General features: G+C 50.3%; 2 protein-coding genes across 3 annotated transcripts; one reads left to right on the top strand and one right to left on the bottom strand.

Moving 5' to 3' along the window:
• Positions 1 to 429: 429 nt before the first annotated feature.
• Positions 430 to 13,273, top strand: SNX22 (sorting nexin 22). The gene is made up of 6 exons (XM_080980596.1): positions 430 to 585; positions 5,927 to 6,010; positions 8,256 to 8,360; positions 8,452 to 8,543; positions 11,238 to 11,311; positions 12,287 to 13,273. Exons 1-6 carry the CDS (start codon positions 508 to 510, stop codon positions 12,421 to 12,423), a joined length of 570 nt encoding a protein of 189 aa, XP_080836722.1. The 5' UTR covers positions 430 to 507; the 3' UTR covers positions 12,424 to 13,273.
• A 491-nt stretch (positions 13,274 to 13,764) lies between these two features.
• PPIB (peptidylprolyl isomerase B) lies at positions 13,765 to 21,935 on the bottom strand. Of its 2 annotated transcripts, none has more exons than XM_080980556.1 (5): positions 21,730 to 21,935; positions 18,038 to 18,151; positions 16,283 to 16,376; positions 15,965 to 16,149; positions 13,765 to 14,189 (listed from the first exon to the last, which is right to left on the bottom strand). In XM_080980556.1, exons 1-5 carry the CDS (start codon positions 21,892 to 21,894, stop codon positions 14,067 to 14,069), a joined length of 681 nt encoding a protein of 226 aa, XP_080836682.1. In that variant the 5' UTR covers positions 21,895 to 21,935; the 3' UTR covers positions 13,765 to 14,066. The 2 variants fall into 2 exon arrangements, with proteins under 2 accessions (XP_080836682.1, XP_080836681.1); XM_080980555.1 differs by lacking the exon at positions 21,730 to 21,935 and adding an exon at positions 18,811 to 18,897 and having other exon boundaries at positions 18,038 to 18,274.
• Positions 21,936 to 22,465: the final 530 nt, after the last annotated feature.

The raw sequence follows: 22,465 nt of genomic DNA, 5'->3' as shown, positions 1-22,465 counted from the left end.
TATAATAATCTTTTAATACCCCCCTTTTTTCCTAATATTTCTTGATCATTTAATAAGTTCTCATTTAATCTCCATCTCATTGGGAAATTTTGCCCTGTTCTTAATTCCACAATAATAGAGTTGTGATCTGATAACATTCCGGGTAAAAATTCTACCTTCTTTATCTTAATGTACAAATCTCTATAAAGCCATACCGCTCGCAGAATGATCTGCGCTAGAAAAAATGTGAATGGTCGTGGAGGAAGAAGAGGGAACAGGTAAGAGGAAAGTAGGATAGAGGAAAGTTTGGGAAGGAGGAGGGGAGCGGACAAGAGAGAAGTTTGCTCTCCACTTTAAGCGCAGCGCGCACGAGCCCTCCGAAGCGGCGGCGCTTGGGAACTGCGCGGCTGGAGCGCGCAAAGGCGGCGGGACCCGACGGGGCGGGTCCCCGCTGCAGAGGGCGGAGCGGTTTCAACAAGCCCTGAATGAGTCCGCGGGGGCGGCTAGTCTCGGCTCCGAGGAGGCGGCATGCAGCTGCAGGTCGCGGTGCCCTCGGTGGGGCTGCAGCTGTCCGAGGGCGACCAGAGCCCGGAGAAGGCGCGCACGGTGAGTGGCGGCGGCGGCGGCGGCAGCCCGTCGGGTTGCTCCCGGAGCGGGACTTGGGCTTTTTTGCAGCCGCGGGGCCGGGAGGGAGAGCCCGTCCGCCGGTGCCTCTGGCGGGCTGGAGGGGAGAGCGGCTTCGAAGGCAGCGGGTGCCGTCGGTGCCCGTGGCCAGCCTGCAAGCGCCTTTGGCAGGGAGAAAGGGGGCGCTGAACTTGCTGGTGGGGCTTTGCAGAGGCCGGGCGAGCGAGGGAGGGGCTTCTTTGCGGCGCCCACCGAAGGAAATAAAGCAAGGAGCCCGACACGTGTAGCCTGGGGACCCTTCAGAAGTGAGAAGGCATGCGAACAGTCTGCGTCTGGTGAAAAAGAACAAAGCCGAAAGAAGAGACGCTCGGAGGAAGGACGGACCTGAAGACTCCCTTTAGCGATTGAATTACTTGAGTCTGTGTCCTGTGTCCCCCAACAAGCGCGCACCCCACCGCTCAGAAAGGGGGGGTTTATTACAGCTTCTGTGGACCAGAGATGTGGGATATGGCAGGCATAGATAGAAAGAAAAATGTTAGCAGTGAGGTCGGAGAAGAATGAAATATAGACCCTGATAATTGTGCCTAAGGTTAAAAGTGTCCCAAACACTGTCCCAAACAGTGCCCCCATCACATGGCAGAGTTGGTGAGACCACCAGCCTCCTGGCAGAGCCGTAGCTATGGAGCGGGGGGGGGGGCAGCCAGGTTTTTTGCCCCAGGTGAAGCCTCCAGCAGGGCGCTATTGAGGCTCCCAGTCGTGTGTGTGTGTGTGTGTGTACACAAATGCACATGGGGGAGCATGAAATTGGGTCTTTGACCTGGGTGAAATAAAGCCTAGTTTTGCCTCTGCCTCCTGGCACTGATGAGCTAATGAACAACTGCAGTGCGATTAAAAAAAACACCTTATCTCAATTCAAGGCCACAGGTGATAGAACCAAACTTCAAAATACTTCCTTCTCTGGGAAGAAAGTGCACACTATGGAAAGCACTTGGTTAAATATATCCTCCTTGTTTCACTGTTTAAGCGGAGCTCCCATTGGCATCATCAGGCAGCAGTTTCTTATAAGATGGGAATCCTGTCACATACACAAACACACACCAGAAGTTGTTTGACTACAATTCCCATCATCACTGATGCGGACCATGCTGGCTGGGCCTGATTGAGTCAGTCTCACAACGTCTAGAGGGCCACACAGTGGCGTAGCGTGGGGGGTGCAGGGGGGGGCGCAAATCCACGGGTTAAGTTAGGGGGCGCAAATTACTTGCCTTGCCCCTGGTTCTGACAACCCACACTACGCCACTGGGGCCACAGGTTCCGTGTTCCCCAAGAAGGCTTCCAAAAATGGGGTAGCTGGAAACACATGCATTCCATGACGTTTCTCGGTGTCTCTGTTCTGTTAAAAGATAAGAGCTGGCATGGGAAGCCTGTCGGCCTCTAGATAATTATGGAGTCCATCAATATCTGGAGAACCAGCCGTTTCCTACCCCTGACTTAAAGTAATGTTTATGCTGCTTGAAAGTATACCGGTTGAGACAATAATACACAGAATACGGGAATAATGTGTTTTATTAAAATGATGCATATTGTTCCAGTAACCTGCCCCCCCATGTTTGGGGGGAGGGAACAGCCACTCCTCGCACTGTTGCCACAATAACACACACCATGGGCAGAATGGCAGTTGTCGTGCCTCTGCTCCTTGCAGAACCAGAAGAAACTAGGAGGTTGCTAAGATCTGTAAGGCAAGATCTACTTCACTCACATCCACACACTTTTAAAAAAATCCTTCCAGCCACAAGGAGCCAGAAGGCACAGAGTAACTGCCGCCAGTACATTTTGGCACCTGAGGCAGACCCCAAAATTGCACCTCCCCTTCCCGCCAGGAAAGAAGAGGTGCAGCAAGACCTACATCCAGAACAAGGGGGGCGGAGGAAGATTGGCACTGGAATCAGCTGCCCCAGTGGATCCCTTTGCCTGAGTCAGTCACCTCATCTTGCCTCATGGGTGGGCCAGCCTTGAGTGCAGTACTTAGAGATGACAGATTCTCATGTGGCACCACTGTAGGTCATTCTGGGGTACTGGGGGTGGGAAACTAGTTAACCCGAGAGTGGGGTTGGGGTCAGTATGGGGTAGTGGTTAGAGCATCAGATTAGGACTTGGGAGATCGGGGTTCACATCCCAACTCTGCCACGGAGCTCACAAGACAACCTTGAGTCGGTCACAGTCTCTCCATCTGAAATACCTCACAGGGTGGTTAAAAAATGAAGAGACAGGAGAACCATATACAGTGGTACCTTGGGTTACAGACACTTCAGGTTACAGACTCCGCTAACCCAGAAATAGTACCTCGGGTTAAAAACTTTGCTTCAGGATGAGAACAGAAATCGTGCAGCAGCAGCAGGAGGCCCCATTAGCAAAAGTGGTGCTTCAGGTTAAGAACAGTTTCAGGTTAAGAACGGACCTCCAGAACGAATTAAGTTCTTAACCCGAGGTACCACTGTCCACCACTTTGAACTCCTTAGAGGAAAGGTGGGGGCATACATCTAGTAATCAGGGCCATCCCTCCCGCAAAGCAAGGGGAGGCGGCTGCCTCTGGTGGCGGATCCACAGGTGCAGCAGAACCCAGCAGAGATCTTTATTCCCCACTCGTTCATGATGTAGATCCTTCACTCACCCCTTCTTTCCTGGTGGGGAGGTATGCCTCGGGTGCTAAAAGGTCTTGGGATGGTCCTGGTAATAATAAATAAATAAACTCTATTGTGTGGCTATAGAATGACTTGGGCCTTTGGATTCCTCTAGGCCAGTATGATAGACTTTGACTGGCAGCAGAGTTTTTTTCCAGTGTCTTGGACAGAGGTGATCCCTTGCCCTAAAATCTGAGATCCTTTTAAATTGGAGGCAGAAGAAGAGCCTGTTGGATCAATTCAATGGCCCATCTAGTCCAGCATACTGTTTTCGCATGAACTGGACTAATCCTCTTTTAAAACCATCCAAATTGTTGCCCATCACTGCCTCCTGTGGCAATGAGTTCCATGGTCTAACTCTGCATTGCATGAATAAGTCCTTTCTTCTTCTTTTGCCAATTAATTTTTATTAACATTCCAAATTGTTAACAAATTAACAACAAATTAATTCAATTTAAAAGTTGACTTTCCACCCCACCCTTCCAAGATGCTTCTTTCCCCTCCCTCCTTTGCTGCTAACAATAAAACACTTTATCTTAATTTTGCATCCTTTTGCATCCATTCTCTCTTTCCATTGACTGTTTATGCTCAATTCCTGCTTAGGCTTTTATTTACTCTTTTGCCAGCTAATCGAATAGAGTTAATCTTTTATCAAGCCATGTAAATCATTCATCATAATTTTAAATCACATGTCCTCCAATACGACTTATTCATCATGGCTTTATTTTATCCATCTTGAATCTTCCAACATTCAGCTTCACTTGAATGCCCATGAGTTCTAGGGTCTAGAGATGTGAAGGTTTCAACCTGGGATTTTCTGTGTCCCAAAGCATGTGCTATGGGAAATCTGAGAAGCCCACATAGATCAGATTTCTGTCGTGCATCTAGCAGTGCTAATGCCAAGAAGCCCAAGCCAAATTAAGAGCAGACACTTAAGACAGGATTCTGGTAAATTGGGACATCAGCTGTGGAATGACCAGCCTTGTTTTCGTGGAGGGAAGTGAACTTAGAGTGGCCTGTCTCCAGCTCACACTGAGCGAAGCATAAACATCAGGCATGGCATCTCTTGGGCACAGAGTTTCCCGGTTTCCTTATTGGTTGGCAATTCTCTCTGTTTAGTTAAGCTGGGTGTGGTGACCGTGGTTCTGTATTCCAGCTGGAAGGAGCTTACTTTGCTTGTGCCTTTATGGGGAAACTATGATTGGAACATAAAATGCCTTATGTGGCAGGATATTTTTGGCCCTAGGAAACTAAGAAACCACCTACCAGCCGTTGGTCTTTCCAGCTCAGGCAGCAACTCTCCAAGTCGGAGGTCTCTTCTAGCCCTACGGAGAGATGCTACGTGGAACTGAACATGGGGGAGCTGAACATGTCGGATTCTATCACTCAGCCATGACTTTTCACTAATGAATCTGATTTTTTCCTTTTTAAAAAGCAAGCTTCTAGACCTCATGGGAAGCAATTATAGGCTTGAAGGCACATGATCAGGACCTCGTGCAATTTCAGGAAGCAGAGGAGGAGTGATGCAGCCATCCCACTGGCCAGAGGGTTAGACGTCAGTGCCTTGTATCGCTTCTTCCCTCCCCAACCCTATTCCACGGTTGTGGGAAGGAAAGAGAATAAAGGATATGCATGTATATTGGTTTAAAGTAGATCACAATATGATTTTTTAGTTGCCAAGTGCTCCCACTTCTGGCACAGCAGGGCTCTTGTATGTGTGCCTAGATGAGGAAGAGAAAGCAGCGTATACTAAAAATAGCAGTGTGTGTGTACACACACACACACACAACCTGCTACTGTCACTACACAAACTTTCTGTGAGTAGACTGCTTTTGACATTCCGGGGGTGCTCCAATTCTATTTTTGATCCTTGTCTTTTCCTCATTTCATTTTAAATTCATATACCATCTTTTTCCATTGCTGACCCCAAGACATTTTGCAGCCCAAGGTGAGGACAGTAGCATGTGCTTCCTCCCCGCCCCCCAAATATTTGGATCTGCTGTGCAGAGGAGAGTCTGTTGCTGCAGCTGCAATTCATGGTGACCAGAAGTGAGTGTTGGATGTGTGAATAGTTGCTTCAGCCGGGTAAACTGAGGCCTGGGCCCAGGGACTTTGGTTTGTTTCCCCCCCAAGGAGCTGGCCCGTTTGGTCTCCTTTTCTCTCTCCTGAACAACTAAGTACACAAAACCTGTGTGGCACCTCTGCTACATCTCTGGAGCATCTGGGCACAAACCCTTCAAGAGGAGATATGCGCTGCATTACAATCTGTGCTTTGCTGGAGTTGTCCGAAGTGTATTCGCCGCACTTCAACTGCACACATTCCTCAGGCCCGACACGGAGTCTTCTGCTGGGTATTCTTTTATGCAGAGCCGAGTTTATTCAGTATCCCTGCCCCCCTGCTCCCATTTGGCACTTTTGAGAAGCGAAGCCAAAGGCTGATTTCAAAGAGGCTTTTGTCAAGCGGTGTTTGCTTTGGGGAGAGACTGGACTGCGGTGCATTGTGGGGGAAGAAATCAAGATGACCGCCCTGCTATTGCAGAGAGTTAAGACAGATCTCATCTGTTCAGCAGCAGCAGAGCTGTTTTGTGGTGTGGGTGGGGCACGTCCGGGTGAAACTGACGAGCTTGTGCCTAACCTTTCAGGTGTTCAAGGTGGAAATCCTGTGGAACGGGAGGAAACATTGCATTGAGAAGCGCTACAGCGAGTTCCATGCCCTCCATAAAAGGGTAAGGTGGGTGCATGAGAGTCGGGGGGGGTGGCGAGCTTGTGGCCCTGCTGGGTGTCATTGGACTACAAATCCCATCATCCTCGACAACTGCCCATGCCGGCTGGGACTGATGGGTGTTGGAGTCCCACCCACTAAAGAAGAATGGAGAAGTAAGGGGATGGATTGTGCAGAACTGGCAAAGTATGTTACGCTAAAATAAGAAAATAAGGTTTTATGGAAGAATGCAAACCCTTTTCGGATTACAGTGGTACCTCTAGTTATGTACTTAATTCGTTCCAGAGGTCCATTCTTAACCTGAAACTGTTCTTAACCTGAAGCACCACTTTAGCTAATGGGGCCTCCTGCTGCTGCCGCGCCGCCGGAGCAAGATTTCTGTTCTCATCCTGAAGCAGAGTTCTTAACCCGAGGTACTATTTCTGGGTTAGCGGAGTCTGTAACCTGAAGCGTCTGTAACCTGAAGTGTATGTAACCCGAGGTACCACTGTACTTAACCTGAGGTACCACTGTACATGTAACTGTGAACCTGAAATACGGCTTAGCTTTTCGGTTTCCTGGAGTGTCACATTAAATTTTGCTGCTTTGGGCATATGTCTCTGCTCAAAGGAAGTGGAAGAACCCTCAGCTTCCATGTTGTGTCTGTCTGTTTTTGGAGGGGGGATGGAGGAGTTGAAGAAGGGCGGCCCCATATTACTGCCTATGGCCATAGACACTGCACACACCACACATTTAAAGCACACGCACCCTAAAAAGAATCCTGGGAACTGTAGTTTTCTCCCCAGTCCCCAGCACCCTTAAACTACAGCTCCCAGGAGTGGGTATACAGTTAGATACACGGTTTTCCCAGCCATAGTATCTGTGAGCAAGATTAGAGAGGAATGTAGAAAGGGAAGCCCTGTTTGACTGTTGCTTTCAACAGTGTGTGGCAGGAAATTTCCCACTGTTATCTCTCTTTTTTAAGTTAATTTAGGCACTGTTCATTGGGTGTGCTAAGCTAATGCAAGGAAAGTCTTGCTCAATCACCATGTCTTCCTTGCAAGTGTTCTGATGAAAATAACATGCAAATAAATATTTGAATTTGCTTGAGTACCATATTTGTGCCATCTTGAGGATGCTCTGCTGAATTCTCTCCCTCCCCCGCCAGTCAATACCTCAGTCCAAATACTTTTAGGGTGGGTGTGGAGGGAGACTTAAAAAATATATATTTATAAAGTAAAATGAATGCAGTGTGGTTTTTTGCTTACTGAGTATGGGTCAAATAAACATGTCAGATCATATACCCATGGGTTTTGGGCAGTGGCAGCAAACTGGTACCCCTCCAGATGTTGTTGGATTCCAGATGTTGTTGGACTTTCAGGCCAGCAACATCTGGAGGGCAGGCACCATGTTTCAAATGCCTGCCCTTGCTTTTGGGGCAATGGATTTTTCCTCCTGGGCATTGGATAATTCTATATTCCATATTTTCTGTAAAGCCCACATTGCAGGTCTTGACCCAAGACTTCCAGACTTCCAATTGGGGCTGACCCAGACTGCTTGCTACCTTGATGCCCAGGACAAGATGGTTCTCCCTCTATCCATGCCCTGTTAGGGTGCGGGACTGTTTGGGGCCCAACAGGCCAGATCCTTACCTCCCCAAAACCCACTGCCCAACTTGGACAGGTGTGCAATCCACCCATCTGTCAGAGTTGACCCATGTGGGAAAGGATCCGCTTTGCCATTGCATTTCCTGCAGGAAATGCACTGGCAAAGCACTGCCTGGAAGGATTGAGTTCTACTCACCAGCCGATGAACAGAGGGTTCGATCCTGCTCTCTGCTTAGGTCTGCTTCGCCGGCATGTTCCCAACAGGGAACAAAATGACAAAGCGGTACCCAGCAGGATTGCTATCGCCCAGTGACGTTAGCTGATTGGCAGATGGGCGTGGTTTGGGGAAGCAGTTTTGTGGGCTGAATTTGACCCCTGGTGGGACGAGATTGCCCCACAGGCCATAAGTTTCCAACACCCGATGCACAGAAATGGACCCTGCTGGCAGCTGAGCCTGACTTCAACACTCTCAGCGGAGAGCTGGCTAGTTCTGGGGTCGTAGGACAGAGCAGCTCTCCTCCCAGTGCCTCTCTGACATTCAGCATCCACTGCCAGAAGCAGCGGCTTCCCTCTGCCTAACAGTAGGACCAGCCGTGGGCCTGGTGGTTCCTGGAGCTCCTTTGATGTCCACACAGCTTCTCTGCTCTCTCCCAACCCCCACAGATCAAGAAGAGATGCAGAGTCCCAGACTTCCCACCCAGGCGTGTCCCCAACTGGATGACAAAAGTCCTGGAGCAGCGGCGGCAGGGCCTGGAAGCTTACCTCCAGGTAAGGATGCGAGGCTGGCAGCCGAGTTGAAAACAGCCTCCCTTCCTCCCCAGCCTGCTCTCACTGATCTTGGTTCGTCTGTCTCCTGCAGGGCATCTTGCTATGCAATACAGAGCTTCCCAAGGAGCTTCTAGACTTCCTGAGACTCTGGCAGTTTGAGCAGGAGCACAAGGCAGATCTAGGGTGAGTGTTTGGGTGAGCCAGGGGAAGATTGAGCAGGAGCAACACTTTCCCCCTTTGTGCCACTGTCTGGCGCAGGTGGGGAGAACCTTTGGCCCTCCAGATGCTTCTCCAAACACCTCCGTAATCCAAACACCATGATGAGAATGCCAGGGCTAATTACCTCCATATCAGCCCTGAATTACCGGCACGGCTGGGGTCCGGTCATGTGGGAGTCAGCCATTTCCCACCACCGGAAACAGGAAGCTCCTGGCCCTCCAGATGTTTCTCAACTGCAATCCCATCTGCTACAGCCAGTGGGTTGTCAGGGCCCAGGGCAAGGCAGGTATTGCGCCCCCCTAACCCATGGTTCCTGCCAGGGCCAGGTGGCAATGGGGGTGGGGAAGGGTCTTACCAGCTGGGAGAGAGAATCTGTGCCAGCGGTCACTTATTTTATTTTATTTTTTATTTAATGAAAAATTTACATGGCTTGATTTAAAACAAAACAAAACACACCCTCCAAGCAGTTTTTCTTTTGAAATTTTGCACCCCCCCCAAAAAAGTTTGTGCAACAACCCCTCTGCCCCCCCCATGCTATGCCACTGGCTACAGCAAGTGTGCCCAGGGGCAAGGGGGAGTAGGAATTGTGGTTCATTAACACCTGGAGGGCTGAAGGCTCCCTATACCTGTTAGAACTCGACAGCAGCATAGTAGTTTGAGACTGACTGTAGTTTTGTGATTCTTCCAGGACTACTCTACTTTCTTCTTTACAAAAAGCGCGGGGTATCTCACAATAACAGAATCTGATGCAATGCAAAATATAATGCCCTGATTTTCTTTCTTCATTGTAAGTTATACGTACTGTGCTTTTCTCAAACATCCCTTTCCCTGCAAAATCCAGCGTGGCAGGTAAACTCTTGTTAGAGAGGGATGGGTAGCTGGTCTCTTTTTGACATTGTCCAAACGCTTTCCTCCCGAAGGAGCTGCAGTCAAAACGCCAACTCACACACACTGCCCTTGTGTTGATTTACAGACTTTTTGGGGGCCTGGGCAAATGACAGCTAAGGCCACATCTGCACTGCACATTTAAAGCACTTGTATTCCACCTTGACAGTCAAAGAATCTTGAGAACTGTAGTTTGTTAAGGGCACGGAGAGTTATCAGGGGACTCTCACTTCTCCTCGCAAAGCTAAAATTCCCAGAGATCTCCAGGGAAGAGGGATTGATTGTTAAACCACTTGTGAGATTTGTAGATCAGTGAGGGAAATTGTTGGGTGGGAGGGTGGGTGTGTCCTAACAATTCTCAGCACCCTTAACAAACAACAGTTTGTTTTACCATAGAATTGTAGAGTTGGAAGGGACCACGGGGGTCATCTAGTCCAACCCCCTGCAATGCAGGAATATTTCCCAACGTGGAGCTCGAACCCACAACCCTGAGATCATGAGCCGCGTGCTCTACCAAGTGAGGTCATGACTGTCGGAGCGCTCTAGGTATGCTTGAAGTGCATGATGTAGGTGCAGTTTGAATCTCAAGTACAGTGGTACCTTGGTTTAAGAACAGCTTAGTCTATGAACAACTTGGATTAAGAACGCTCCAAACCCGGAAGTGTTTTGGTTTGTGAACTTTGCCTCAGAAGCAGAACATGTTTCGCTTCCTGTTGAGTGTGTTCCATTTGTAAATTGAGTTCCCCGCTGCTATGGGAAAGCACGCCTTGGTTTAAGAATGCTTTGGTTGAAGAACGGACTTCCGGAACGGATTAAGTTTGTAAACCAAGGTACCACTGTAGAACCTGGGGTAGATTAGGGTTGTGTTGGTTCCAGCTGCCATCAGCCAGCATGGTCTGGGATGATGGGAGTCCTGCAATATTTGGAGAGCCACAGGTTCCCCAGCCCTGCCTTATAAGCTCCCAGAGCCACCCATTTCCACACACCAGCTTTTGTATGGAAAGGCTGCCTTTGTTACCACCACTGTTTGTGAACAGCCTGTCCTGCGAAACCCAATGTTCTTCCCGGGGCGACTTTTCCTCGCAGGACACAAGGCAAGTGCTTCACTGCCCCAGTGCTTTGTTTCCACCAGTGGGAGGGAGTCAAAACAGTCCCAACAACAGAAGGGTCCAGCCTTTGTCTGCTTACTCCCCAGGGGATAAATGTGCTCATCCAGCCATGGAGGCTGGCATTTATTTTCCCGCTCCAGGGGAACGGGCACTCCCTGTGGCTTGCTTGCTGCTACAAGCGGCAGGGAATGCTCTCAAAAGGGTCTGCTTTGTGCTCTTGCTGGCCAAGTTGCAAGTGCCTGCTCCTTTTGCAGAGAGATAAAGTGCACCCTCTTCTGGCGCTGCAGCTTAGTGGTAGAGCACCTGCTTTGTGTACAGATGGTCTCAGGCTCAATCCCCAGGTAGGGTTGGCCTGGAGAAAGGCTGCTGGTAGGCATTATTGACTCAGTATAAGACAACTTCCTATGATCCTTTGTTCAGACCAGCAGCACCTGCCTGATAGAGAGTTAGGCCATTGGTCCATTGCCTACATTATTCCAGTGTGGGGTGAGGCTCTCCTGTTTATTGCATTTTTAGCTTTCCTCTCCCTCTTAGGTTCAGAGTGGTGCATGTTGATCCTCGCTTCCGCACATGCATTTTATTCTCACAACCACCTTGCGAAGTAGGCTAGGAGCTGAAATGGACAGATTCTAACCCAAACGGTGGGGCTCAATTCTCTTTGCAGCCCCGGTTACCTGCTGTCCCACCGGCCGGTCATAAGTTTCCAAAGTGATCCATACATCCTCCCGGCTTCCACAGGTAACGGCTTTCTAGTAAGGTTTTTGGGGTGGTGATGGAGGGGAGCAGAGCTCTGGGCTGGTTAAGGTCTGTTATCAAGCAAGGGTCTGGGGTGCATGTCGACACTTTACCCGATACAGAAACAATTTGTCGTGTAGTTTTCAATATGGGTGACAAGAGAGCCGGGGGTCCCTCACCTGCCATCCTGGACTGGCAGGATTGGGGGAGCGGATGGAAAGCAGTTCTTGTTTTGCTGAAAGGCACCTGTGCAAAAACCATTGCAGTGTTAAAGGTAAAGGTAAAGGGACCCCTGACCGTTAGGTCCAGTCGTGACCAACTTTGGGGTTGCGGCGCTCATCTTGCTTTATTGGCCAAGGGAGCTGGCGTACACCTTCCGGGTCATGCGGCCAGCATGACTAAGCCGCTTCTGGCGAACCAGAGCAGTGCACGAAAACGCCATTTACCTTCCCGCTGGAGTGGTACCTATTTATCTACTTGCACTTTGACGTGCTTTTGAACTGCTAGGTTGGCAGGAGCAGGGACCGAGCTCACCCCGTCATGGGGATTTGAACTGCCGACCTTCTGATTGGCAAGTCCTAGGCTCTGTGGTTTAACCCACAGCGCCACCTGCGTCCCCTTATTGCAGTGTTAGAGATGCACAAACACTCAGGTTTGGGGTAGTTAAGCAGCGTCTCCTGCTACAGGAGGAAGCGGTGGATGCTGAAATGATGAAACACAGGATCGCAGAGTCCTAACATGAGCCACTTTTGTGCTCTGGAACTGAACCGTGTGCTAGATCTCATCTGAATGCCAGGTTGAAGATGCCCCTTTGCCCTCTGCTGGGGGCGGCATTGTCCGTCGGCCCATCTCAGGGGGCTTAGCTTCCTAGGCCAGAAAGGGAAGACAGGAAGAGGCCTCGGGGGCTGCTTTCTGCTCCCACCTTTTAAGGGTTAATTGAATGGGTTGCCACCGTTAATTCCCTCCTCTCCCTCTCAGACTTGCTTCCCGACGTGATCCTGAGCGGAGTGCTGCAGGGTTTCTATGCACCCCGGACGACCTTCTGCCTGCAGTCAAAGCTCTTTGCGGCTCTGCCACCCACCGACTTGACATCCTCTCCTTTGCAACCGGCCTAGGGAACGCTCAGAGGATCAAGTGCAGCTCTGTTCGTTTGTGGAAAAGCAACCGCCGGCTTCCTCCTTGCGTCGTGCGTTGGAAAGAAAGAGGTTGGGGACAAGAAAGAGGTTGGGGGAGCCACTTCTTGAGGCAAGCAGTGGGAAGTAAATGCAGTAGGTTGCTTTGTTAGGCTGCTGAGCTCCAGTAGAGTGCAGCTAACACGGGCAGGGCTTATTGCCACTTCTGGCAGAGCTGTGGCTCTCAGGTGTTTCCAGGTGACAGCTCTTGTCAGCCCATGTGAGTGAGAAGCAGCTGCGAGTCAGGGAGGTACGCATGCCTTCCTCCAAGCTTCATGGGCTGGACGCAAGAGCAGCACAACAGCAGCTGGGGGCAGGTACTGACTCAGGTCAGGTGCTGACAATGCAAGATGCTCCTAGTGTTTGTGCGCACAGTGACGCCACATTGATAGTCTCCCAGCCTTCTGTCTAGTCCAAAGGGAGGCAGCAACTGCTCCCTCACCGCAGCGGCAAGAAACCACTGCCAACTTGGCATGGATCTGGTCCAGTTGGCACCTTAATGCAGGTGTAGCCAACGTGGTGCCATCCAGCTGCCAACAGCCCCAACCGGCTGTGGTCTAACAACACCCAGAGTGTACCAGCTTGGGGGAAGCTGCAGTGATGGGACACAGGTAGCAGAGCCCTCCCAGAGGAGTCCGGGTTTTTCTACAGCATGGCGGGAGACCAGCAGCTCCTCTAAGCTATCCCAATAGTTTGGGGTTATTCCTGCTGCAGAAGATTACTGCTTTTTCAGTGGGGTAGATGGTCTACTTTAACAAAAATGGCTATGCAATAAAAACACTTCCACTACAAATATTGGGTTGGTTTTGAAACTGCTGTAATTTGAGGGAGGGGGTGGAGGGGAGAAGAAGACAGTTTCTGACATTGCCAGTGGGCTGGTTTGTGGCCAGTGCTTCTTAAACCATGGTTTACTCTTACAGTGAATCAGTATGCTAGTGCTTGGGGGTGGTGGAGCTGAGCCAAATCATGGTTTAGTTGCAAGAGAGGCTTTGTCCTTCCTGCTCAGTTTGTGTTTGCGATGGCTTGGAATAAGCCCCTTTATAAACATACCCACCTTTCATGGGATGCTAGGATTGAACAGCCACTTGCCGTTGTGTTCCAAGCAGGGGAGCAAAGAGCTTTCTGAACGAATTTGGCAATGGCTAACAAAGAGAACTTTCCTTGGGGAAGTAGTAAATTTGTGACATTCGCTCCCTAGAATACCCCTCTAAATAAATGCTGGGAATTCATAGTTGGGGTGGGAGGACCTAGCTGTAGCTAATAAAAACAACAACCAGGCAGTGCTACAAAAACACAATGGTCGCGTTTATTTGTCCATGTGCTTTCTTACAAAACGGAATGGGACACCCATTGCCCCCCCCCATAGCCACTTGGGTGACCAGTGGCTGATGGAATGAGTTGTTAACAGAATGGAGACCCCACCCCCCACCCCGAAGCGTGTAGCTGGGGGAAGCGTGGGCAGAAAGGGAGCAGCAGTGGCGGCAGTTCACCTGCTGTGGGACAGTGATGATGCGAGGCCTCCGTGAGTGTGTAGCCCCCTCGCAGCCCTTTGCAAGCCAGAGTCTGACCCTCCAGCGGCCACCCGGTTATTCTTTGGCAATGGCAAATGGCTTCTCCACCTCGATGACGTTGCAGTCGGCAATGGTGACATCTTTGAGAGGTTTGTCCCGACTATCGGTCTTTGTGTTCTCCACTTTTCTCACTACATCCTAAGAAAGGGAAGCAGGAATAAGAAGGGAGGAATTTTGGAAGTTAGCCAGGGGGCATTTTGCTTCTGGTGTGGGTCCAACTGCAGCCACATGGAGATCTCTGGATGCCAGGTTCCTGACTGACATCTCCACCTGGCTGGCCCCTCCAGCTTTCTTAAGCAGGTAAGCGTAAGAGCTTATTCATTTCATTTAAATCCCACCTTTTCTTCCAAGAAGTACATGGTTCACCCCTCCCCTGGTTAATCCCTACAACAACCCTGTGAGGTAGGTTAAGAGGCTGTGACTGTCCCAAGGTCCCCCAGTGAGGATTTGAACCCTGATCTCCCACATCCTAGTCCGACACTCTAGCCACTACACCACAATGGCTTCCTACAGTTTTTCTGCTATGGGGCAGCTACATAAATTAAGTAGGTAAATAAAAACGGGGAAAGCAAAATGTCACTGAGAGAAGGTTCTGAAATACTTTCCTCGAAGCCTAAATTTATTTTATTCTGGATTGTTTTATTTGGTGTTTTCATATAGAGTTGGAAGGGACCCGAGGGCCATCTAGTCCAACCCCCTCCAATGCAGGAATCACTGCTAAAGCATCCACGACAGATGGCCACCCAACCTCTGCTTAAAAACCTCCAAGGAAGGAGAGTCCGCAACCTCCCATTTTAATGTGTTGCAAACTGCCTTGAGATTTTTTTCCCTTTAAAATATAGAGAAATTAAATAGTCATAATGATAAATCTCGTTGGTTTTTTTAAAAGGTGCCTAGACATTCCATTGTGGTGACTATAAGCTAGGTTTAAGGTGCCATTTGGCAATTTGCTTATATATCTGAGTTTCTAGCACTGATGACACGTTATACCCGTGGAGGGCACTTGGCAATGCCCATTGCATGGGCATTTCTAGCTGCCCCATTTTGCCCTGTAATGCAGCCTGGAGAATGGCAATACAGTCGTACCTTGGAAGTCGAACAGAATCCATTCCGGAAATCCGTTCGACTTCCAAATCGCGGCTTCTGATTGGCTGCAGGAAGCTCCTGCAGCCAATCGGAACCCCGTCAGACATTTGGCTTCCAAAAGAACATTCAAAAACCTGAACAGTCATTTCCGGGTTTCAATTGTTCGGGAGCCAAAACATCCAAATTCCAGGGCGTTCAACAACCAATGTACAACTGTATGGGGTTCCTGTAGTAAGCTCTTTATATATTCACTCTTAGGCACTAGTTATGCCAATCACTAGGTGCGCAGAGCTGTTTCCCATACACAGAGGGAGGCAAGACGTTGTCAAACTCCCAGCTTCCATCAGCTCCAGGCAGCATAGCGGATGGTCAGGGGTGATGGAAGTTGTGGTCCCTCTTCACTGGGAGGGCCCTCGGTTCTCCACCCCTGCAGTTCAAATGTCAGAATTGGCATTACCAGATAAAAATTCAAGTCCACCACAGAGATCTAAAAAGCCCAGGAAGCTGCACAGATTTGTGCCCGATGTCAAAAGAGACAAAGAACTCAGACCAGGCAAAACTATTGTTGAGGGACTCCAAAATTGGGCACCACCCCAGAAAAAGCCCCCCCCCCCCCGCCGCCCTTCCTACAGCAGCAGGATCTGGAGAAGAGCCTCCTTAGGCCCATGAACTGCCATGACAACAATCTAGGAGGCAGTGAAATTTTAATATGCTCCATTTGCTTGGTCCTTGTCCGCGGTCAAGTTCCCATTATTTGGAACCAACAACTCCATTAGAAATCCAAGTAAGGGCCCCGATGACGCTATGCACAACAAAATTCCGCTCACCATCCCTTCCAGGACTTTGCCGAAGACAACATGCTTGCCATCCAGCCATGACGTCTTGACGGTGGTGATGAAGAACTGGGAGCCGTTGGTGTCCTTGCCGGCGTTGGCCATGCTCACCCAGCCGGGCCCATAGTGCTTCAGCTTGAAGTTCTCATCAGGGAAACGGTCCCCGTAGATGCTTTTACCTGGCGGTTAGCGAAAGGGAGAGAATAACACCGTCTTCCAGCGCCCAGCTTTGTTTTTTGAGGGTTACCGCTGGCCAGAGGAAGATCCCTGTCCAACCCCATCCAGAAGAGACAGAATGGACTCAGCCCTCACCTCCTGTTCCATCTCCCCGGGTGAAGTCTCCTCCCTGGATCATGAAGTCCTTGATCACACGGTGAAACTTGCTGCCTTTGTAGCCAAACCCTTTCTGAAAAGAAAGGGAGTTTGGTAAGAGTGGGGAGAGTTTGCAGCACCACTCTGGGAAAGGCTTGGTTTAAAGTCCTTTCCTGAGCAATCCAGAACCAGACGGTTTCAGAGCATCAGCTGTAACCTCTCCCATCTGTGGGCGGGAAGAGAGTCACGACTGGTGGAAAAGGGACCAAGATACTGGGGAAAGCAGAATACTTTGCTGCTGCAAAGCAAGTGAGGCCTCAGCAGTTTCTCCTCCACACACCCCCCCCACTGCCTGCAAACCCTAATGGGAGTCCAAATGCTCAGGGCTTTAGCCTCCAGTGGGTTAGCCCATTACTTGAGCAATAAACTTCTTAATGGGCTCAGCTCTTGCAAATCACTAGCAATCCCTTGTGGTTCCAACTACTAAAAAGGCCCCATAATGGGGATCAGCAGGGTTGGGTTTTTCCCCCCTGGGTGGGGACAAATTGAAACACTGAAAGAGGAGAGTGGGCTAGTTTCTCAGGAAGAAAATAAGAACGGTTCCTATTTTGTTGCATTTCAAAGGCAACACAAATGCTGGAAACTTCTAAAATATATAAATGAAAGCTGGGAATCTGGGGTGATGGTAGATCCAGATATTTTTTTGAGCAGGGGGAGAACGACTGCCCCAACGTGCCACCCTTCCCTAGTGGAAGCCCAGCGGCCCAATGAAACATCTGGATTCACAACACCTGATCCAGTGCAGAAGCATATGGGAATTCACATAAATACCGTATTTTTCGCCCTATAAGGCGCACTGGCCCATAGGGCGCATCTTGGGGGGGAAATTAAAAAAAAAATTATCCCCCCCCAGCCACGGGGCTGGGGAAGCCCAAGCTTCCCCCGACCCCAGCCCCGAGAACAGGCTGCTGTCCGCAAGCCTTGCGCGCCCGCAGGAACTCCCGCTGGGCTCGCAAGGCTTGCGGACATCTGCGTGAAGCACGGGGCACGCTCTGGAACGCGCCCGTGCTTCGGGCTACAGGCTGCTACCCGCAAGCCTGGAGAGCCCGGCGGGCACTCCCGCCGGGCTCACAAGGCTTGCAGATAGCTTCCTGAAGCCTGGAGAGCGAGAGGGGTCCCCATAGGACGCACACACATTTCCCCTTCATTTTTGGAGGGAAAAAGTGCGTCCTATAGGGCGAAATATACGGTAACTTGACGGTCATATTTTGAAAGTTAAAAGCAGCAGTGAGAGGGCAGAAGCTTAATCATGGCAGCACCTCATCTTTCTCTGTGCTTAGCTTAGAGAAGAACATTCCCTCTCCAGCAGATCTTCACTCAGTTTCCAAATATTTGTGCAATTCGGCCAGCAGCAGCAGTGAATGGAGTGCACTGGAGGCAAATTCTGACATGCACCCAGTCAGGATTCCTTCTCCCAAGGGCCTGCAAAAGGAAAAGGCTGTAGCACCCAGACTTTGGCCTAAATAGTTTTCCAGGCCCTCTCCACACCAAGGCTCTTTAGATGAGCAATATAATTATTTCACTTATTCAAAGTGGGATAAGCCAGCCCTCCTGCTTTTGGGGGGCCTTCCTGTTGTGTGGGCCTCTGGAAGCATGCCCCACAGTCCTTGCAGCCACCCCAAATGCCAGCCTTCCTTCTGCGCCCTTGTAAGCAGACTGACCTACTGGGGACTCTGACGCAGCATTCGAACTCACCTCTCCTGTGGACAAGGCGACAAAATTCTCAACCGTCTTCGGAACTGTCTTTCCAAAAAGGCCGATGACCACTCGCCCCACGTCTTCATCCCCGATCCGCAGATCAAAATACACCTGGTGATCAAAACAGGCTGCATCATGGAACGGCTGCAGAGTGGAGCCCCCTTCCTGTTCTGATATCAGCCTCAATATGCAAGAGTCCAATGCCTGCGGGGAGTTAGACTGTCTGCAGCAAGGCTTACCGTATTTTTCGCTCTATAGGACGCACTTTTTCCCCTCCAAAAATTGAGGGGAAATGTGTGTGCGTCCTATGGAGCGAATTCAGGCTCCTTGGCTTCAGCGATAGCAACGCTAAGCCTCCGAAGTGCAGAGGGAGCACTCCCTTCGTGCTCCAAAAGCTTCGCGTTGCTTTCACTGAAGCTTGGAGAGCGAGAGGCGTCGGTGCGCACCGACCCCTCACTCTCCAGGCTTCAGGGATAGCTGCGCGCAACCCCTCCGGCAGGGAGAAGCTGCACGGGGCTATGGCTTCTTTAGCCCCGCGCAGCTTCTCCCGGTAGGGAGAGGTTGCGTGGGGCTAAAGACGAAGCCAAAACAGTGAGCGGGATCCATCCCGCTGGATGCCTTGGCTTGTGCCTCCGGCAGGGAGAGGTTACGCACATCCTGTACACTGCTCTTGGGGCTGGGGGGGAGAATAAGATTTTTTTTCTTGATTTCCCCCCCCTAAAAACTGGGTGCGCCCTATGGTCCGGTGCGCCCTATGGAGCGAAAAATACGGTATATGTAAGGAGCCACCCATGGAACCGTACTGCTAGTTTTATTGGGATCCTCCTCAGGTTATGATCCATTCAAGTAGGAGGGGGAGAACCACATCCTTGGGAGAAAAAGGTGGTGCATAAATTCAATAAATAAATAAATAAATAGAATATTTGTCCGCCTAGACAGGTATTGTCTTTTCTGACCAGCAGTCCTTCTCTCTCTCTCCCCTCAAGGCATAAGCAAAGGTCTCAACCTTGCAATTTGATTCCACCACCCCCAGGCTGCACCCAGCGCCAGCAGTGCTCTGAACTCTCCCCAAATGCAATGCATTTCAGACAATGCCTAGTGCCTGCTTGAACTGAAAGGTTTGTGTGCACTAGAAACTTCTGGGTCATATGTGGCTGAGGAATAGCCCACTGTACTAAGTAGAGAGACATATCTATTGCCCCACCCACACCAAAAGTTTTCGGGCTGCACACTCTTCCTCCTCCCTGCTTCTGAAGTGTGGCAAGTGGGCTCTGCCTGACAGTTCATGTTTGCTGGTCTGGAGTGGGATTCTCACTTTTTGCGAGTACATCTTGGGTTAAATTCCCAGACAAGTCCATGCTCCAGAGAGGGGTGGGGGGAATCTTAAAGGGGAAGGTCATTGGTTCAATTCCTCACACCTGCAGCCTGAAAAGGATCTCCTCCCTGGTACAGAGGAGAGATGCTACCAGCTGCATTAGGAAACATCCTCAATCCCTTCCCAGGAGTTTGAGGAAGGGAAGGGACCAGAATGCACAGACAGAGAATACTTTGTATGTCTGCGGTTCCAGCCGAGTCTCTGGCATCTCCAGCTGAAAGGCTCTTGAGCAGCAATAGCTAGTGGTGCTGTCAGGACAAGTCTTTGGGTTCGGCCAAAGGAGGGAGGGACCTCAAACACAGGAGGGCTTTTAAAGGAAGCAAAATAGTACAAACTGTTTTGGTGTACATGAGGACCATTAAGTCCAGAGCCTAAAATTTCCCACTGGCTCCACCTCTCTGGAATGCATTGCCGAGAGCCCAAAACCCACCTGCAGTGTTCTAAACTCCCATTGTTCTAGGCGCATTTTGCGACAGGGAATTTCATTAGTTCAAGCAGTTTCTGAGCTCTGGGCGCAGTACTGCGCCTGAGATTTCAGATATAAACTGCAGATTGGAAGGAAAGGAGGACCTTTTTCTGCCTCCCCACTTCCAGCTACTCTCTGAAGACTGGAGAAGAGACCCTCTTAAGAATATTAGGAGGGGGGTGGGCAGGGGGAAGGCTAGACCATGTGAAAAATGAATTATTTTAGCAGCAGTTCATTCATTTTCAGCTTTGTGTTCTTGTTATAAAAAAGTGCACCTAGACCTTCCGTTGTTGCGTCCATAGCCGAGGTTTAAGGTGACATTTAGCTCCTAGCCTTCATATCTCAGTTTCTAACACTGCCCATCTGCTCTCACTGGCCTTTGCTTCAGATCACACATTGCTTTGTAAGGTTTTTATTTTAGTTTTCAGCCGGCCAGCCATTTTTCTTTCATTTTATCCTTTGGTGTCTGTAATATTGCAAGCTGTCTTGGGAGGCTTTTTGCTCTGAAAGACAGCCAGAACGATTTTTTTAAGCCAAGAAACTCAAACAACAAAGCGTTCAGTGGCACCATCAGATTCCTTGTGGCGTAAGAATGCATGTTAGTCTCTAAAGTTGCCACAAGACTCTGCTACTTTTGGAAGTTGTCCGATAAAATGATACAGGAATAGAAAGAAACGAAAAGTCTGACTCAGCATAAGGCTCCTTTGTAGAATGTGAGATTTCTTATGCTGGCCAAGGCTGAGTCACAAAACCTAACCCTTTCTGCAGACATCTCTTTTCAATATGCATGACAACTGTCCTAATTTACCAGGGGCAGCCCCTAATTTCTGACCCTCCCTAAATCTCTCTCCTTTCCTAGCCCTGTGCCTATGAATACTTTATCACTTTGGGACCCCCCCCCCCAAGTCAAGGCTCCTAATACCTAAGTCTAAGCACACATACCAGGAAGTTCTATTACGCTCAGTTGTACTTCCTATTGAGTAATAACAGATGCAACAAAAACACAGCCTGTGTTAAACTTGTTGGCCTTTAAAGGAGCCGTAAGATATTTCTGCAGTGCAAGACAAGACATGGCTGCCCCACTGGGGCCTCAAAGCGATAACCACCATGCTTGGAATCAAGCATATTAAGAAGGAACAACTGTTTAATTTTTATTTGCTGATGTTTTGAGAGTTAATTCTGTTGTGTACTATTCTAATAGATTGCTGAATATTACTTTACTTGATATAAGTGGCTCCATTTTAAAGTTACGTTTTAGTATGAATTTTTGACCTGGATCTGATCATTATAAGGCGCGTGTTCCTTGCTGCATATTTTTTTTTGCTGCAAATCGCCTTGCTTATAGCAACATAGAAAGGCGGCATAGAAATTAAAAGCCAAATGAAATGAAGCCGTGCATCCTCGGAAGGGTCTCTCCATCGCGCATGACTTTATCGCCTGGCCAGCTAAGACCCCACCCGGTGCCTAAGCCTCCCAATGCTTCTTTTCACCCCTCCTTGCACACCACATCCCGATATAAAACAAGACCATGGTCCATTGAAGCCTTCGCCGTATAGTCTTTCAAGGAGCACACGCAGGGGACGGGGTTTAGCTTTGAACGGCTTGCTAAGAGAAGAAAAATCACCTCCCCGCTCCCTGGGTGCACTGGCCATAAATCGCCTTTTAGGCTTTTTCAGCAATTATCATGTTAAGAAAAATCAAATAAATTATTGCACAGAATCGGGCTAGAGGGCTTCTGCTGCTGCAGAATAGAGGGGTGCAAGCGCAACAGGGGGGACGCCCACCCTGCAGAGACGTGCAAGGGGGAGGGGGCTGCGCAGAAGCCCCCCCTTCCCCGCCCCCGCTCACCTTGGCCGTGACCTTGGGCCCCTTCTTGCGCTCCTCCGCGTGAGTAGCCGGGAAGAGCAGCAGCAGCAGAGAGCCGCCCAGGCCCAGCAAGGCCGCGGCCGCCAGCAGCTTCATCTTCCTCCGCTCGCAGCCCCAGCAGCGCCAACCCGGCCACAGAGCCCGCATCCGCCCCCTTCCCCTCTCGCTCGTCCTCCCCTCCCGCCTCCCCCGTGCGCAATGGTACAGCCCCGAGCCGGGCGGAGCGGAGCCCTGGGCGAGAGGGATTGGCCGGTTCCATCTCAGGAGAGGGGGAGGGAGGCCGTTCCCCACCCCCACCCCGGGGGGCGTCCGCGGCTCCTGCGACAAAGGAATGCCACGTTTCCAGCCTCCGATTGGGCGGCGAGCTCGGCCAATGGGAAGCGGGCACGAGAGGCGGCGGCGGCGGCGGCTGCGCGCCGGTTGGGCCAAGCGGCAGACAAAGGAGAGGAAGGACGCGCGGGGCGGGGACTACATTACCCAGCGAGCAGTGCGCGGCCGGCGGCGTCGTGCTCTTCGCTGAAGTTGCCGCCCTTCGCCTGTAGGGGGCAGTACAACTATCTGGATAGGATGAAGGAGGATGTTCTGTTTGTAGCCCTTTGGGAAAATGGTTGCGTGTTAAAGGATCAGACGTGTATAATTCCCATCCATAGCCAGATTTCCAGGGATCTGGCCCTCTTATGCTGCAGTCTTGTACACACTTTGTTGTAGTTGTTTAGTC

Source organism: Podarcis pityusensis, assembly GCF_964106645.2.
Source record: "Podarcis pityusensis genome assembly, chromosome: 14".
In the NCBI taxonomy this organism is placed as follows: domain Eukaryota; kingdom Metazoa; phylum Chordata; class Lepidosauria; order Squamata; family Lacertidae; genus Podarcis; species Podarcis pityusensis.
The sequence above is the reverse complement of the archived record's forward strand: the minus strand, read 5'-3'. Positions and strand labels throughout refer to the sequence as shown.

What these genes read in the sequence shown, in the direction of transcription:
- PPIB (XM_080980555.1), bottom strand. Translation starts at nt 18,882, where the DNA reads ATGGATCATAACCTGAGGAGGATCCCAATAAAACTAGCAGTACGGTTC. An exon ending in GGTGGCTCCTTACATATACC is followed by an intron (nt 18,275 to 18,810) that starts GTATTTTTCGCT and finishes AAATACGGTAAG; the next exon opens with CCTTGCTGCAGACAGTCTAA. An exon ending in TCGCCTTGTCCACAGGAGAG is followed by an intron (nt 16,377 to 18,037) that starts GTGAGTTCGAAT and finishes CTTTCTTTTCAG; the next exon opens with AAAGGGTTTGGCTACAAAGG.
- SNX22 (XM_080980596.1), top strand. Translation starts at nt 508, where the DNA reads ATGCAGCTGCAGGTCGCGGTGCCCTCGGTGGGGCTGCAGCTGTCCGAG. An exon ending in GCCTGGAAGCTTACCTCCAG is followed by an intron (nt 8,361 to 8,451) that starts GTAAGGATGCGA and finishes TGTCTCCTGCAG; the next exon opens with GGCATCTTGCTATGCAATAC. An exon ending in CATCCTCCCGGCTTCCACAG is followed by an intron (nt 11,312 to 12,286) that starts GTAACGGCTTTC and finishes TCTCCCTCTCAG; the next exon opens with ACTTGCTTCCCGACGTGATC.